At 40.3% G+C, this 16,307-nt stretch overlaps 1 protein-coding gene across 2 annotated transcripts; it reads left to right on the top strand.

Moving 5' to 3' along the window:
* The first annotated feature begins 5,542 nt into the window (after positions 1 to 5,542).
* Positions 5,543 to 8,965, top strand: LOC104421633 (SNF1-related protein kinase regulatory subunit beta-3). 2 transcript variants are annotated; one of them, XM_010033645.3, is made up of 3 exons: positions 5,543 to 5,851; positions 8,209 to 8,301; positions 8,376 to 8,965. In XM_010033645.3, exons 2-3 carry the CDS (start codon positions 8,275 to 8,277, stop codon positions 8,697 to 8,699), a joined length of 351 nt encoding a protein of 116 aa, XP_010031947.1. In that variant the 5' UTR covers positions 5,543 to 5,851; positions 8,209 to 8,274; the 3' UTR covers positions 8,700 to 8,965. The 2 variants fall into 2 exon arrangements, with proteins under 2 accessions (XP_010031947.1, XP_039158696.1); XM_039302762.1 differs by lacking the exon at positions 5,543 to 5,851 and adding an exon at positions 6,156 to 7,896.
* The last annotated feature ends 7,342 nt before the right edge of the window (positions 8,966 to 16,307 follow it).

Raw genomic sequence — 16,307 nt, 5'->3', positions numbered from 1 at the left:
ATTATTAACTAATGAAATACAAAAAAAAAGTGGAAAAACATTTATGAATGTAAAATAGTCAATAACCCTAACTAAAATCAACCAAAGATTCAGATATTGCATTCGATACTGGAATTAAAGAAAAGAAAAGCACACACTCAAAGAAAAGGAATCTCGAATTCTCTAATCAAACTTATCGTTAATTTAATCAGTGAACTTATGAAACAAGAGAAAAAAAATTATGCGGAAAGCGATGATCTTTATGAGAAATTTGAACTGTTGGAGGATTTGGTGGAAGTAGGGAAAAAAGTAGCGATTTATTAGATAATTGAAAATAGAGGATCTTGAATACTATTCGAAATTCAGAAGAATTACACGGTAGGGCCATTGAATAGCTGGAAATAGCGCAGGCCCGTTTGAAAAAACGATATCATATATAATTAAAGAGAACGTATCTCAAATCCTTCAATTGATTATGATTTTCAATTAGTAGGGAACTGATGAAACAAGAACAAACATGATGTGAAAAAAGGATAATTTTTATGTGTGAAAAATAGTTCCCATTAATTAAATTCAACTAGAGGTTCGGAGATGGCATTTGACGTTAGAATTAGACAAAAAGGCAAAGTGCACACTAATTAAAATCAACTTGAAATTTTTTTGGTAGAAAAAATCAACTAGAAATTGAAAAGTGCATTTATATTGGAATTAGACAAAAGTACATATACCGAAAAAAAAAAAACGAATCTTAGATCTTTCTAGTTGAACTTACTGTTCAATTATTAACTGATGAAATATGAAAAAAAAAACGTTGAAAAAAATTTATGAATGTAAAGTAGTTGATAACCCTAGTTAAAATTGATTAGAGATTCAGATATTGCATTTGATACTGGAATTAAAAAAGAAAAAGAAAAGCACACACTTGAGGAAAAGGTGTCTTCAATTCTTTAATCGAACTTATCATCAATTAAATCAGCGAACTTATGAAGCAAGAGGTAAAAAAAAAATTATGAGGAAAGGGATAATCTTTATGAGAAAATAAAACTATAAATATCCCCAAATCAAAATCAACTTGAGATTCAAAGATTTTATTCGACATTGGAATCAGACAAACAAAAGGTTCACACTCAAAGCAACGAATCTCGAGATCCATTGAACATACCATTAAAGTGGATTAGTGACATAATGAAATAAGGCAAAAACAAGATGTGGAAGAACAATAGTTTACAAAAGGAAAATAGTAAATGACCTAATCAAAATCAATATAAATTAGTAAATGCATTTAAGTTGGAAACAGACAAAAAGTACATATTTATTAAATAAAAACGAATCTCAAATCCATCAATTATGAATAATTCGATCTCGGCATTGGTCCCATCCCATGTCGAGTCTAATCCAGACGTTCGAGATATTGGATGGAAAAAGACCACATCAATAAAACGATATTATATATACTTAAAGAAAATGAATCTCGAATCCTTTAATCGATTATGATTTCCGATTAGGAGAAAATTGATGAAATAAGAACAAGCTTGATGCGAAAAGGATAATATTTATGTGTGAAAAATAGGTCCCGACCCTAATTTAATTCAACTAGAGATTCAAATATGGCAATTGACGTTAGAATTAGACAAAATGACGAAGTGCACACTAAATTAAAATCAACCTGAATTTTTTTAGTTGAAAAAATCAACTAGGAAGTACAAAATGCATTTATATTGGAATTAGACGAAAGTACATATTGGAATTAGACAAAAGTACATACTTAAAGAAAAGGAATCTTAAATTCTTCAAGTTGAACTTACTGTTCAATTATTAAATGGTGAAATACGAAAAAAAAAAGTGGAAAAACATTTATGAATGTAAAATAATTGATAACCCTAACTAAAATCAACCAAGGATTCAGATATTGCCTTCGATACCAGAATTAAAGAAAAGGAAGCACAGACTCAAAGATAAGGTATCTCGAATTATAATCGAACTTATCGTGAATTAAATCAGTGAACTAATGAAACAAGAGAAAAAAAAAAATTATGAGGAAAGAGATAACCTTTATAAGAAAGTAAAATTATATAAATTCCCAAATCAAAATCAGCTAGAGATTCAAAGATTTTATTCGACATTGGAATCAGACAAAAAAAGGTTCACGCTCAAAAGAAACGAATCTTGAGATCCATTGAACATACGATTAAACTGGATTAGTGACCTGATGAAATAAGGCAAAAGCAAGATGTGGAAGAACAATTGTCTTTACAGAAGGAAAATAGTAAAAACTACCCTAATTAATATCAAGATAAATTCGTAAATGCATTTAAGTTGGAAACAGACAAAAAGTACATATTTAGTAAAGAAAAACGAATCTCGAACCCGTCCATCGAACTCACCACTCAATTAACTTTTACGTAATCTTCATGTACGTAAAATGTTCAATAACCCTAATCGAAATCAACGAGGGATTCGCAGGTTGAGCCTTTATCATTGTTCACCAAACTACAACATGAAATCATCTTATTAATCACATGTTACATTAGACTAATCTCAGGTACGTTGCTCAAGTTCTAACAAAGTTTAAGTGATCAGAATAACAAATGTCAATACTAGTGAAAAGAGCAAGGCATTGCAAAGGCAAGACAAAACTATAAAAATAGCATAAACTAGATAATAAAACTTAATTGAAGTTACCAAGAAGGTTTAGCAGCTTTAGAAATTATACTTCATTTATTGAGTTCGCTAAAGCAACGAAAATGTTTATAGACAACCAAGACCGCGATTAATGGAAGAAACCTAGCCAAAATCTTCATGAGATGCTCAATTGATTCGACTTCATCATTTTCACTTGCCATGAACATAGAAAAGAAAAAGATATCGATTTTCGACTTAGCATTATTTGTAATGTGACCCTAAAATCAAATTTGTTAGCAAAGTGGTAGCCACCTACTCGAGACGTTACCATAATAGTTCTATAGTCATTATGGAATATTCGGTTGAAGCATTTTTAATTGGAGGTGAATACTAGAAAGACGAGAGAGATTATTCTGACTAATGATGGATTTTTATCTGGACAAGAATATTAGAATATTAACAACCATGATGATGACGACGACGACGATCAAATTTACCCATTTGTCCGGATATTACGAAAGCCTTCATTGAGAATATTCCGCAATTAATTTGTAGAAAAGAAAAATCGTATGCACCAATCTTCATGATTGCAAAAGAAGTTGGACTTCACGTGAGCTCGTGCTTTCGGGATCGCGATCTCCTAAATCAACGGTAATCGTACATCAAGCAGTCGCCGACAATGCATATGATAAAACGGAGCGTTTGTCCAAATGGAGCGCTTGGAAAGAAAGAGTCCAGACATGCGGCCCGAGGCAAAAACCCCTAATAAAAAATTCCCAAAGTGCAAGAATCGTTTGAGTTTAGCCAAAACGTCGATACTAACAACATTAGCACCGGTCGAAAAATTGTCGTTCCCAGCCTCGGGGGACATCAGTTCGTCTTCCCAAGGCTTATAGCCCCCGAGAATTAAATTGGCGGGTTAAGTAGATAGAGGGCTTTAAAATAATTCATTAAGGCGGACACATAATTAAGATTATATATTCTAGACATGGATTTTGGTATTTTCGAAAGGCCACCTTGGAATCTTCAAAGCTTACTCAAAATGTCGCCACGGTCCTGGCGCTCTGAAAAAATCCTTAATTATCAAATTGATTATAAGCTGGAGATGACATAAGTGGGCCCTTAATCTAGTGATTATTAGGTAATTCACTAGATTTTGGGATTAGGACCAAGTAAACCAAGCTCCCATGCGGGCCGATTGGGCATGAAGCCGGTTTAGAAGGCCAGTTACCGATTAGACTGGGCCCATTCACGGACGGGCCCAAACAGGTCTTGGGCCGGGCTCAAGATCTAGACTAGGAGGTTGAATTCTGCGCTTTTTCTCTTTTTTGGGGCTCAATTGAGTTGCATCCGGGCCGAGCTTGAGATCTAGCCTCGAAGGATAATTTGCACCTCTTCTTTTCGACCTGGCCGTTGCACTTTCTGCCCGTTCAATTGGCTCCTTAGTTTTTTTTTTTTTTTTGGTCAGTAATTGGCTCCTTAGTTCATGTGACTTAGTTCTCTTGAAACTTGTCGGATAGTAATATCCCCGATTTGTCGTGGCATCTTACGTGGCGCCATGTCAGCACGCCACGTCAGCAAGATTGCGAAGGGGGGGGACGTGAGAGAGAGGAGGGGACTTGGGGGATTCATCCCCAACATGCCAAATTCAAAGATCTAGGGGTAGCCAAACCGGACAGAAACCTAATTGCAACCTAACATTTCATGCATTTTTTGTTCTATTCAGGGTTCGGTTTGGGTAAAGACACGTATTCCTCTTGACCCTTGGGCAAGGCAAGAGTTCGTTAGTGACAAAAGTGGTACATCAATTAGATTTCACGTAATTGTAAAAAGTTGTAAGACGGAATCATATTAAACGACTTATTTGTGTCATTTTATGCGTGTGTTTTGGAATAATGTAAATCCAACATTACCAAGTAATGTTGATTTTTCGAATTAATCATGTTCGCATTGCTGCATTGTTACGAGTGTTGTGCACCTCACTATGCCGAAAGTTGCCACTCTAGGAGGCTAGATTCTTTTTACCCTACTATCGAGCCAATTACTATTTTTCAAAAGAATTGGCTTTATCACATGATTAAGGTTCCTATTATAGGCAATTGGGCTAATTCCATAAGAAAACCCATAAATTATATCCATTATAACATAAGTACTCGTATTACTGAATGGCCACTATAACATTAATACCTTGAAATTTTTTTGAGTTGCCAAAATCGTCAATGCAACAAACAATTAGGATTTTTTGGTGGCATGGTACAAATTTGGTTATTGGCGACACAAAAAGAATTTAAGGGTTCTCATGTCAAGTGAGGAAAATTTAGCATTTTTTTTTTTTTTTGCGGTAGACCTGGTGTATTTTTACCGTACCGGTACAAATTTGAAAGTTTTGATACGAAGTTTAAGATACTGGTGCTAGAGTGGGATATAAATTAGGGCATTGAGCGTTACTTTTTCTCATTGTTTTCAAAATCAAGAGGAGAACGAGAGAGAGAGAGAGAGAGAGAGGACAGTTTGCATCTTAATTTATATTTTCTATTTTTTTTTCCCCGGGGGTAATTTGGCAAGTCTTGTCAGCCAGATTCTCATGGCGGATACTTCAAGGACAAACGGGTCCGTCTTCACACTCGTTCCGCCCCAAAATAATAAGACACGAGAAGAAGATAAAATCAAAAATCAAAGCAAAACACATTAATCTTTTATTTTTTATTTTTCCCTCTTTCGTTTTTTTAGTTCTTCTCCCTTCCCCCCATTTCTAAGGAAACCGTCCCAAAAGTCTCTTCCCAATCCTCCATTTCCTTTCCGGCTTTCCCCTCTCCTTTGTTTAATTCCTCAACGTCCCTCTCTCCATCTCCCCCATCCGCCACGCGCACCCATCCTTCGCGAACCCAAAAAAGAAAAAGGAAAAAAAAAAGAAGAAAAAGAAGAAGACAAAAAGCTCCCACCTTTTTCCTCTCCTCCTCCTCTCCTCCAAGCCTCTGCTTCCCACAAAAAAGCTCCGGCCTTTCGATTCGCCCCCACCACCTCGCGACTTCGGAATTGGCTCGGTCTTTGCTTCTGGGTCACTTCCACCTCTCTCTCTCTCTCTCTCTCTCTTTCTTCCCGGAGCCGGGTCTCCTCCAATCTCCTCGGATTCCGGGTCGGTCTCTCGGGGGCTTCCAATTCGCCCCGCTCGAGTGTCGACGCGACCCGATTTGATCTCGGAAGGGGTGGACCGCGGATTGATCGGCGGAATACGATTCGCCCCCGTCAGGTTAGTTCTTCTTTTTTCTTTTTTTTTCTTTTTAACCTTCCTTTTCCTCCTTCGAATTTTTGCATGCTGGGTACTGGGCAGTGTTCGATTAGGACGTAGTTGAGCTACTTCGTACTTCGATTCGTCCGAGTAGTGTTGGTCTTGTGGTTTTGTTCGCGTTTTTCGCTTCGTTGTCGTTTCTTGGGGTGACGGCGCGCCGAGCTGACTGGAGAGGTCGCGTGAGATTTTTTTTTTTTTTTTTTTTTTTGGGGGGGGTGTGGGGGTTCGTGGTTTTGTGGGGAGGAGCTTGATTGGCGGTGGGATTCGCGCGGTGTTGAATGGGAAAGGAGTGCTTTTGGGATTGATTTGTGCGGGAAGATGAATTTCTGGGGCGGCTGTGGCGTGCTTGCAAAGACTGTTTGCAATTTGCTGATAGCTCCGAAGGATGGATTTCACTGTCCTGAACTTGAGGAGTATTTGTTTAGGAATGATAAAAGGTGGGTTATGGGGAGAGAGATAGAAATAGAATTAAAGACCCTCTTGGATCTTAATGAGGTCGGACCGATGCAAAGCCGAGTTCTCCTTCGTTGTTGAAGTGGGTAGTTGTGGGGATGTGCTGTTTAATATATATGGAGTGCGGCGAATTCTAATAGTGGAATGTACTAAAGGGCGATGGAGAATTTTCTGGTTCTTGCCAGTCAATTTTCGGGCAAAATGTTCTGTTGGACAGTCCAGCGCCTTGTGCCGGCACAAGTAGAGGAGTTCAAAGTCGAATGATTGCTGGTTTTTTCTGACTTGTGTTGGAATAATTGCCCGATATTGAGGCTTGAGCTTGGGCAATCTGAGATATTCGGAGCTTAGACTGTTAAGAGAGCTTATATTCAAGGCCTGGTTTCTTGTCAACTCATGGGTTTAAGTCTTCTTGAGACCTTATTTGATGAATGCTGGGGTTATCAGAACAGATATTGTCAAGAAAGGCTCCTCCATTCTATCAGTTTTGTAACTATTTTTCTTCCTCTCTTTGGAGGGCTGAAAATGAATTATACTAGATTCTTGAGGGAAACCTAGGTTGGTAAACTTGGAGTGAGGTGATGAACACATTGAAACTGGGAAATTCCTTTCTTAGATAATTTTTGGGTCCAATGCTGATTCTTTGGGGATAAAATACATCTGGTACTTGCACCAATCCGCTTAAATTATTCTTTACTTTCTGGGAGCATATTGTGCAAAATCTAGCGATGGAGTTTGGGAGGGTTTAATTGTAAACTGCTCTACTTTCTGTTTTGCGCTGGCTGTGTATTGTCTCCCCATGACTTCAATCAACATTCCCTGAATAGTTAGTTCTAGTGATCCTATTTTCAAATTCTGACAGGTGGAAACTGTTCTAATTTTCCCTTCTATGCTTTCCACTTGGGCAGTTGTGCCTTTTTTCCCCTTAATTTGTTGAACTACAATAATAATATTTTTTGCTGCGTGCAACTCTGCTCCACTTGGAGTTTGGCACAGGATTGGCATGTGAAGGATGTTGGATTAATTAAACTCTAGCCCAAGTCAAGGACTTGAACAATCTGCTTTATTTTCTCGCTTGCAATTAATAGTATATTCAAGCTCTTACTCCCTGATCATCGATTATTTTCATTATATTCAATATCAGACAAGCCTATAGTATTTCCCCTGTGGTATGCTTGGTGAGCGCAAGTTTCCATGCTTGAAAATGAAGGAGGATACAAAGCATATATAGCATGTATATTTGTGACATGGCTAACTGCTTTTCCCCTCATCTCTCTTCGACCACCCATCACTGTCGTCAGCCCCTCCCCCACTGCTCATGCTTGGGTCTTCCTCTCTCTCAGTTCATTATGTCTCTTTCCCTCTTTCCTCTGTGAATCTGCATTCTCTTGGCGGCTGGCAACGACCTTTGACTTGGGGCTGTGCGCTGCCATGGACGGTCATGGTCTGAAGTCAGGGATTGGACAGGAGGACGGTGTTTAAGCCCATTTGAATTAAGAACTGGTTCTCATGGCCATTACAAGTCCTTAAACATTCTTTCCTTGTCACCAGCTGCGGTGTGTTTTTTTTCTTTTTTTTGGGTACTCTTTATTCCCTTTTCATTACTTCCTAGAATTTCCACAAGTATAAAAATGGGTCTGCTTGTAATTGTATTGTCTTGCTCTCTACGCTTAAGTTTTATCTTGAAGGACATTTCCCGTTATGCATGCTTCCTGGGATCTATAACCCTTTTATAATAACAATGGTGACGAGGCAATTGATAAGATCTTTCTTCCTCGTCTTTTCATTAGTTTCTTGCCTTTTCTGGTTCTTTTGTTCCCCCAGATACTCTATTATATAGGCATTTTTAATCATTGTTACTTTTCCAGGTTTTATCTGTAGCATAAATTCGCACCTTGATGAATCTCTGTTGCTAGACTCGTGTCATTCCCAAGATGAGTAATCAATGTCCTGAGGATCCCGTAAGTTGCGAGCCTCTGTTACATAGCTTGACCTTGCTGAAGTACAATAGATGAAGGAGTTACTATGTGTGCAGGAAGAGCAAACCGTGGTGGGTTTTGAGCTTCCAAGATCCCCCGATTCAAGTTACAACTGCACGTATGCCAGCGAAGACGAGGCACGAGACCCGCCTCTCGTCCCGCAGCAACTTCTGAACCCTTTGCTTGGCTGCCCCCCGACCAGAGATGGCCCTGAAAGCCTTCCACCTCCCATGAGCGTGCTTCTAAACCACCTTTACATCGAGAACCGGGAGGCTCCGCGCTCTGTCGTGGCTCTCGGGTTCACCCACCGCTTCCATTCCAAGTACGTCAGCGTCGTGTTGTACAAAGCAGTTCAGAGAAGAGGGGGGACCAGCTCTTGATGGGATTTATTTTCGCATTTCATCGAGTTACGATTCGACCGTCCTTAATGTGACGGTAGCAGTACCTTGAAAAGAAAATGACTTGAAGTAGCTAAGCCGAATGCTTATTGTTTCTCAGAGGTTCTTCCTGTGCTTGGTTGATGCTCCATGTCATTCGACATCATTTGTTTTACAATACAACTTAGTCTAGTGCTTGGATTGAGCATTGGGAGGGATGCTTTCTTTTGCCTTGCTTTGATTGCGCTTATAAAAGCTTTACAAAGCAACTTTCGACGTTCTAACTTCTAGAGTCGTTTGAGAAATTGCACTACTCATAAAATTAGTAACAACCATAGCCATATTCAACATTTTGAGAGTTTCTTTTCAGCTGATATAGTTTACCACAAAATACTTAAATTTCACTCATTAATACAACAAAAGTTATTTTTGGTAATTTAAGAGATATATTTGTTGGCATACATTTACACATTTTTCATGTCCTTGCAACTCGCAAATCTTTAATGAGGAAGCAGGATCTAGCCTGTCTTCGGAAATATTTTTAGAGAATTCAAGTTTAGTGAAAGTAAACCATTCTCTTTTTTGTTGTTTGTTCATGTCGAAAACAAGTTGAAAAAATTGATTTTATGATATTTAATAAGTGAACCCACTAAAAATAGTTAGTACCGTTAAAAATGTATTTAATGAGTAATGACTAACAAATTAGAATCAACATCTTCTTTGTTTATTTTATAATCCATCAAAACAACATATATTTTTAACTATACAAACTACCTTAGTGAATTCACCTTATTTTCGAAAAATCATAAATTTTTTTTTTTTTTTTTTAATTTGCTTTCAGCACACACAAACATCATAAAATGGTTTAATTTCTTAAAATTGAATCTTCTAAAATTACTTTCTAGTTGCAAGAAATTTTTAATGAAACAAACAGACCATAAATAGAATCGTGTATGGTGGGAGTTAAATATGAGTGGAAACCTGTAGCTTGTCCGATGTGTGGCATTTTTGGCCATAGATTTGGCCCTCCTCCAACTCGGCTTCCTAATGTGGGAGCTGCTTGATAGCATCAGTGTCCTCAATCTCAAGCCCCTTCGACCTCAACTATCTCCCCTAATCTCCCGTCTCTAGCTCCTGAGGTGTCTATTGTTCAGCATGGACAGGTGGTAGCTTTTGCTGATAATCCTTTGTTTGATAGCAGAACTACTGGTGCGGCTTCTGGGGGAATCTCTCATCGCCTGAAAGATGCTGCACCTCCAGTTGATGTCCTTATTCCACCTTCTAAAGGTGGTACTAAATGCTCGGGCTCAGGGGATGCTTTGGTACAGCCTTCGACTACAGTTCCCGCTGTTGTTTTGTCTCAATAGGATGTTGATCCTGGTTGGAAGTAGGTGAAAGAGAAGAAGATCAAGCCCCTTTCTGGTAAGGATGCAGAGTCTCTCCAGTTGGCCCCTCCTTCTAAAGGGGGCCAATCTCTGAAGCTCAAAGGTCCTGCTCCTGAGAAGGCCGTACCTCGCAAGTCTCCTACAAATTCAAAGAAATCCTTGAAGATTGGTGATGGTCCAGCCCCCCAGGTTGAGGCGATAGCTGTCTCGACTTCCTTGGTGCCTCGGGGTGGCTTGGAGGATGAGATTGTAGCACCAAGTGCTTGTGATAGATCCGATGATGAGGACCGCCTTTCGGTTGGCGATCATCCTCAGGCTTCTCCCCCTTCGATCCTTTCGGCGGAAACATTGCAAGGTCGGCTTTTAAAGCTAATGCCTGATCCCCTTGGTGGTAATTCTCTTAAGTTGAAGGAGGCTGTTCCTAATAAGGCAGCTGCTGCCACACTTGCCCGGAAATCTCAAGCTCCGTTGAAGAACACTTTGAACCTTGGTGAAGGACGTCCAACGATGGGGGTGGTGGTTGAACCTCCGTCTTTGGTGCATAATTCTAGCTTGGGTGATGAAGTAACTAGCTATTCGGATGATGATGTACTTCTCTCTTTCTGTCGTCCTTTTCCGAAAGCTCCAAAGCTCATTGGAAAGATGAAATCCCTACAAGACAAACTTTTAAAGATACATCCTGATCCGGCCCCTTCGGTATTGCCTCCTTCGGCCTTTGGTCGGCGCAAGAACACTAAGAAGAGGTAACTCTTCTCCCTTACTATGTAAAAAAGGTATATGGAATTTAAGGGGCCTAATGGGCCCCATTAGATGTGCAGAAGTTCGAAAATTTGTTTCTTCAAATAATCTAAGCGTAGTTGGGTTGCTGGAGACGAAAGTTCCCGATCCCCTTTTCGATTCTATTTCCTCGTGCCTTTTAACGGGTTGGAATTGGGTTGCAAACTATGAATATTCTCATAGAGGTAGAATCTGGGTAGGATGGAACCTAAAGTTTGTTACATTTGAAGCTTCTTCTATCAATGCTCAAGCTATCCATGGCCACTTGCGATCTTTACTGTTGGGTCTTTCTTGTTGTATTTCGGTGGTTTATGGTGAACACACCTTTATCTGTCGTCAGCCCCTATGGGATGACCTTGTGCACATGAATAATATTATGCAGGACTCTGTTTGGTTGGTCGCTGGGGATTCATCTTACCGAGTTGGGGGAGCTTCCAATTGGATCCCTTGCTTTGACGAATTCTGGCTTTGTCTAAAACAAACTGAATTGGAGGACTTGAGGTATGTTGGACTTTAGTACACTTGGTCTACTTCTTCAGGTGCGGGAAGAAAAATGAGAAAAATTGATCATGTTTTGGTAAATGCAAAATGGAACCATGTCTTCTCCTTTTCTGAAGCTTCTTTTCTAAACTCAAGTATCTCTGACCACTCCCCCATGGTTGTCAGAGTTCTTAACCCGGTTTTTAGAAAGAAAAAAAAAAAACCTTTTAAATTCTTTGCGTTCTGGATGATGCACCCTGCTTTTACTTCCATTGTTCAACAAGTTTGGGAAAGCCCGGTGGTGGGGCATCCCATGTTTATACTTATGTGCAAGTTAAAAATGTTGAAATGGCGTCTCAAAGAGCTCAATAAAGAGGCTTATTCTAATATCTCTGCGAGAACTGCTGCTGCTCGAGAGGCCCTTCGAGTTATGTAGCTTGGCTTTCGGCAAAACCCAAGCAGTATCACCCTTGCTAAGTTGGAGAAATCTCAGAGTCGTCAGTTTGTGGAGTTACGTTCTCAGGAGGAACCTTTTTACAAACAGAAATCAAGAGTGAGATGGATCTAGCAAGGTGATCGAAACACTAAATTTTTTCATCATTCGGTTAAAAGAAGACAACTCAAAAACATGATTCTTTCGGTGGAGGATCCCACTGATTCTCTTATATCGGACCCTGCCTTGGTGCCTCCTGTCTTTGTTTCCTATTTCAGCAATCTCTTGATGCCTTAGATTGCCCTCTCAAAGCCTTCGTTGCCAGAGCTGAAGGCGTTCATTTGACGGCCTCTTTCCGTCAACTAGGTTGGTGTTCTTTCTTGCCCAATTACTAACATTGAGATCCGCGATACTATTTTTTCTCTGGCCCGTGGTAAAGTCCCCAGACCATATGGTTTTACAGCTGAATTCTATAAGAGAAATTGGGATTTGGTGGGGCCTCTTGTAGTTGAAGCGGTGAAGGACTTCTTCTCCTCAGGCCGGTTGCTGAGAGAGATAAATAACACAATCTTAACCTTGGTGCCAAAAATTTCTAATGCCTGTGGGGTTTCTAATTTCTGGCCCATAGCTTGTTGTAACACAATTTATAAGATCATCACTAAGATATTGGCCAATCGCCTTGCTGCTGTATTGAATGACCTGATAAGCCCTCCTCAGAATGCCTTTGTGAAAGGTAGGAGAATCACGGATAATATTCTCCTAGCTCAGGATCTATTTGTAGGTTTCCACCTCGACCCTTATCTTCTGAAATGTGCAATTAAGGTGCACTTCCAAAAGGCATATGACACAGTGGATTGGGACTTTCTGGAGCTTACTCTTTTAGCTTTTGGTTTTCCTGACAGGATGATTAGACTCATCATGGTTTGTGTTCGCACCCTCAAGTACTCCATAGCTATCAATGGCGAGCTTCATGGCTTCTTTCAAGCGGACGAGGACTTCGGCAAGGGGACCCTATGTCCCCTTACCTTTTTACCCTAATAATGGAGGTTTTCTCGGGTATCTTGGTTTCTCACACAACTCATAAGGACTTTAAATACTTTTGGAGGTGTAAACCTGTGAAGCTTTCCCATCTCTTCTTTGCCGATGATGTTTTCCTTTTTTCCTGAGCTAATTGGGCTTCGGTGACTATACTCAAGAGAGGACTTGACATATTTTCCTCTTGGAGTGGCTTATTACCTAACAAAAATAAGAGTGAAGTTTTTATGGTGGGAGGCTCTCCTACTTTGCAAAGGCATATTCTTCTGACCTTGGGTTTTCAGGAAGGGAAGCTTCCAGTACGCTATCTGGGAGTCCCGATTATTTCTTCAAGGCTTGGTAAAACGGACTGTATTGCACTTATTGACCGAATCACAGCTAGAGTTTAGACTTGGGCTCAGCGGTTTCTTTCATTTGCTGGAAGACTCTAGTTGATCAGGTTAGTACTCCACTCTATTCAAGCATTATGGGCCAGTGTGTTTACTCTTCTTGCTTCGGTTATTGATCATATTGAATGTATTTTGAGACAATTCCTCTGGAAAGGCCCATCCCTAGGCCGAGGGGGAGCAAAAGTTTCTTGAGAAGATGTTTGTGTTCCTAAGAAGGAAGGTGGTTTGGGTATTCGTAGATTAAAGGATTGTAATAAAGCTACCATGCTTAAGTATATTTGGGTTTTGTTTACTGACAAAGAATCCCTTTGGTGTCAGTGGATCCACACCAATTTCTTAAAAAATGATCACTTGTGGGTTTCCTCCATTCCTACTGTATGTTCTTGGGCTTGGAGGAAAATTCTCCAGCTAAGAAGAGACTTTAGGGCTTCTTTTTTGTGGAAACTGGATGATGGTCATTCGGTCTCGCTTTGGTATGACAATTGGCATCAGGAAGGCCCTTGGAGCCTCATTTTTCCAGACTCTCTTATTGCTACCTCGGGACTTACTAGACAAGCAACAGTGGCAGATTTACTTCCGCCTGAGGGCTGTGCTTTCAGGACTCTTTTGGAGTCTTGGAAGTTTTCCTTGTCGGTTCTCCCTCGTACCCCTCATCGTTTCTATTGGCGCGAGTCTTCTGATGGTGCTTTTTCGGTAGCCTCAGCTTGGGAGGCAATAAGGACCAAAAAGAATCGAGTTCCTTGGGCTCGTTTTACCTAGAATAATGCTATAGCCCCAAGGTTTCAATTTAACCTTTGGCTGATTATCAAGAACAGATTGTCTACTCAGGCTTTTCTCATTTCCATTGGAAGGATTGATTTTGCATTATGTGCTTTTTGCAATCGTATCCCAGACTCTATTGATCATCTCTTCTTTGATTGTCATGTTCCTGCGACACTTGCTTTCTTTTGAGTTGGAAGATGTAATCTTCTATGATGTAACAGAACTTGGGCGGAAAATCTCCTCTGGGCTTTAAAATTCCTGTCGGGTAATGATTTCTTTCACTCTATCACCCGTTTTTCTTTTGGGGCCTTATGTCATCTTATCTGGAAGAAAAGGAACAGTATCATCTTCCGAGGTGAAGCCCTTGAGGTTGCAGCTTTGAAGAATCATCTCATCAAAGTTGTGAAAGACAGAGCCCTCACCTTCAGTAGAGTATCGGACAACCCTAAGAATAGAAGGCTCCAACAAGGATGGGGATTTGACCCCTCTGTCTTCATCGGTGGCCCTGCTAAGCATATGGATTGATGGCGGGTCATTCCGGACTTATGGATAGTGCTATGGCTGCTGTTACTAAGTTTATTTTCTTTGATCTTTGGCGTTTGCCGTGGTGTGTTTGCCGGTTGTTTCGGCTGGTGTTGTTGTGTTTGTTCTGGTTCTTTTATATCGGCTCTCTTTCCACTCATTCTGCTTTTTGCACTATGAGTGAAAGTTTTTGGCACCAATTTTTTGTATAGCTAGCTCTCCCTTAATATATTTTTATCTTTACTAAAAAAAAAAAATAGGTCACTTCTAAATTAAGAATATGTAATATGAAAATTGGAATTGCCTCGAGACGCTATACATACAATTACATGTGTATGGCTTTATTTGTACTCTGAGACTACATTATATGTAGAACTAAATACTTAAATTTGTTAATCTAACCATGTTGAGGTCCAAAGTGAATCGTATATAACCTTATTGACCAAAATTTTCATTGCTTCTAAGTTTTAGAATAGAGTATCGTTCTAAATTCAATTACTTTGGATTTCCGCAAGTGTATTTTTCTTAATTTTGTATTTGTATGTTATATTATAGAATATGCTAGACACTATGAAGGCATTAAATGTAAATCACTAGGAAATAAAGCACAAGAATATTACATGATAAATGTAAAAAAAAAAATACAACAAATCGGTTGAAAACTAAAAATAACAAAGCATGACATCGTTAATTAGTTTTCATTGCTTTCTATGGAGAACTCGATTATAATATGATATAAAGTATTTCTCAAGGTTTTGCCGCTTGTACATGGGGAATTATCGTATCCATGCAAAAGCTTACTTTTTCATAAAAGAAAAAAATGATCAGTACCATATATATAGTTGGAAAAGCACGATGACGATTTCAGTAATCAAACATTACTTGCATTAAAAAATATTCATATAAATTGCAAAATCTTTCTGAACACATTCTCTTAACTTTCCAATGTGAAATTCATGAAGATCAAGGTAAATAACTTTCTTAGGGAAAATTGTCCAAAAAGTCCCAAACCTATTATACGTTTGTCAATTCAATCCTAGATCTTTTAATTTTTCCAATTGAGTCATAAACATTTTTTTACTTCTTGCAAATTCAGTCCATCCGGTTAATTTTGATCGGAAAATACTGACGTGGATGCCGGCGGTACCACGTAGGATTGTTGGCTCTAATGTGGACAATTTTTAATAATATTTTAATATTTTAATGTTTTTAAATTTTTATGAAATTTTTTTAAAAAGTTTTTTCCCTTTTTTTTTTGGCTTTTTCCTTGGCCTTTTCGGTGGCCGGCCTCGCTTGCCCAGCTGGGCGAGGAGGAGCACCAGCGAGGGGAGCCCTCACCCAGGCGCGGCCCGACAAGGGTTGCCTGGGCAAGGCCGACCCTACCCTAGGCTAGGGCAGCCTCACCAGGCGTCGGCCGGGCGAGGGGAGCCCTGGCTGGGGCTCACCCTTGCTTAGGCTAGCGTTGGCCTTGCCCTTGGCTGGGCAGGCAACGGTCGGCCTGTGGCCGGTGGCCGACCGTTCCCTACCCGGCCAGGGGTGAGGGCCAACCTCTTAGATCTGGTCTAGGTGAGGCCAACGCTTGCCGGGCGAGGGCTTCCCTTGCCAAATTTGGCGAGGCCAGCCCTCGTCAGGGCCAAGGCGGCCTCGCCCAGCGTCGCCATCACCCAGCTGACGCCCGACAAGGTCGCCCTAGCCTGGGGGAGGGTTGGCCTTGCCCATGCGACCCTTGTTGGGCCACACCTGGGTGAGGGCTCCCCTTGCCGGTGCTCCTCCTCGCTCGGCCGGGCCTCGCCTGTGGCGGGCGAGGCCACCTAGCTGACTGTGGCCG

This window comes from Eucalyptus grandis, chromosome 10, assembly GCF_016545825.1.
Source record: "Eucalyptus grandis isolate ANBG69807.140 chromosome 10, ASM1654582v1, whole genome shotgun sequence".
NCBI classification, from domain to species: domain Eukaryota; kingdom Viridiplantae; phylum Streptophyta; class Magnoliopsida; order Myrtales; family Myrtaceae; genus Eucalyptus; species Eucalyptus grandis.
The sequence above is the reverse complement of the archived record's forward strand: the minus strand, read 5'-3'. Positions and strand labels throughout refer to the sequence as shown.

Bases quoted from the DNA above. Each gene is read 5' to 3' on its own strand.
- LOC104421633 (XM_010033645.3), top strand. From the start codon at position 8,275: ATGAGTAATCAATGTCCTGAGGATCCC. The intron at 8,302-8,375 runs GTAAGTTGCGAG...CTATGTGTGCAG, and splicing joins ATCAATGTCCTGAGGATCCC to GAAGAGCAAACCGTGGTGGG.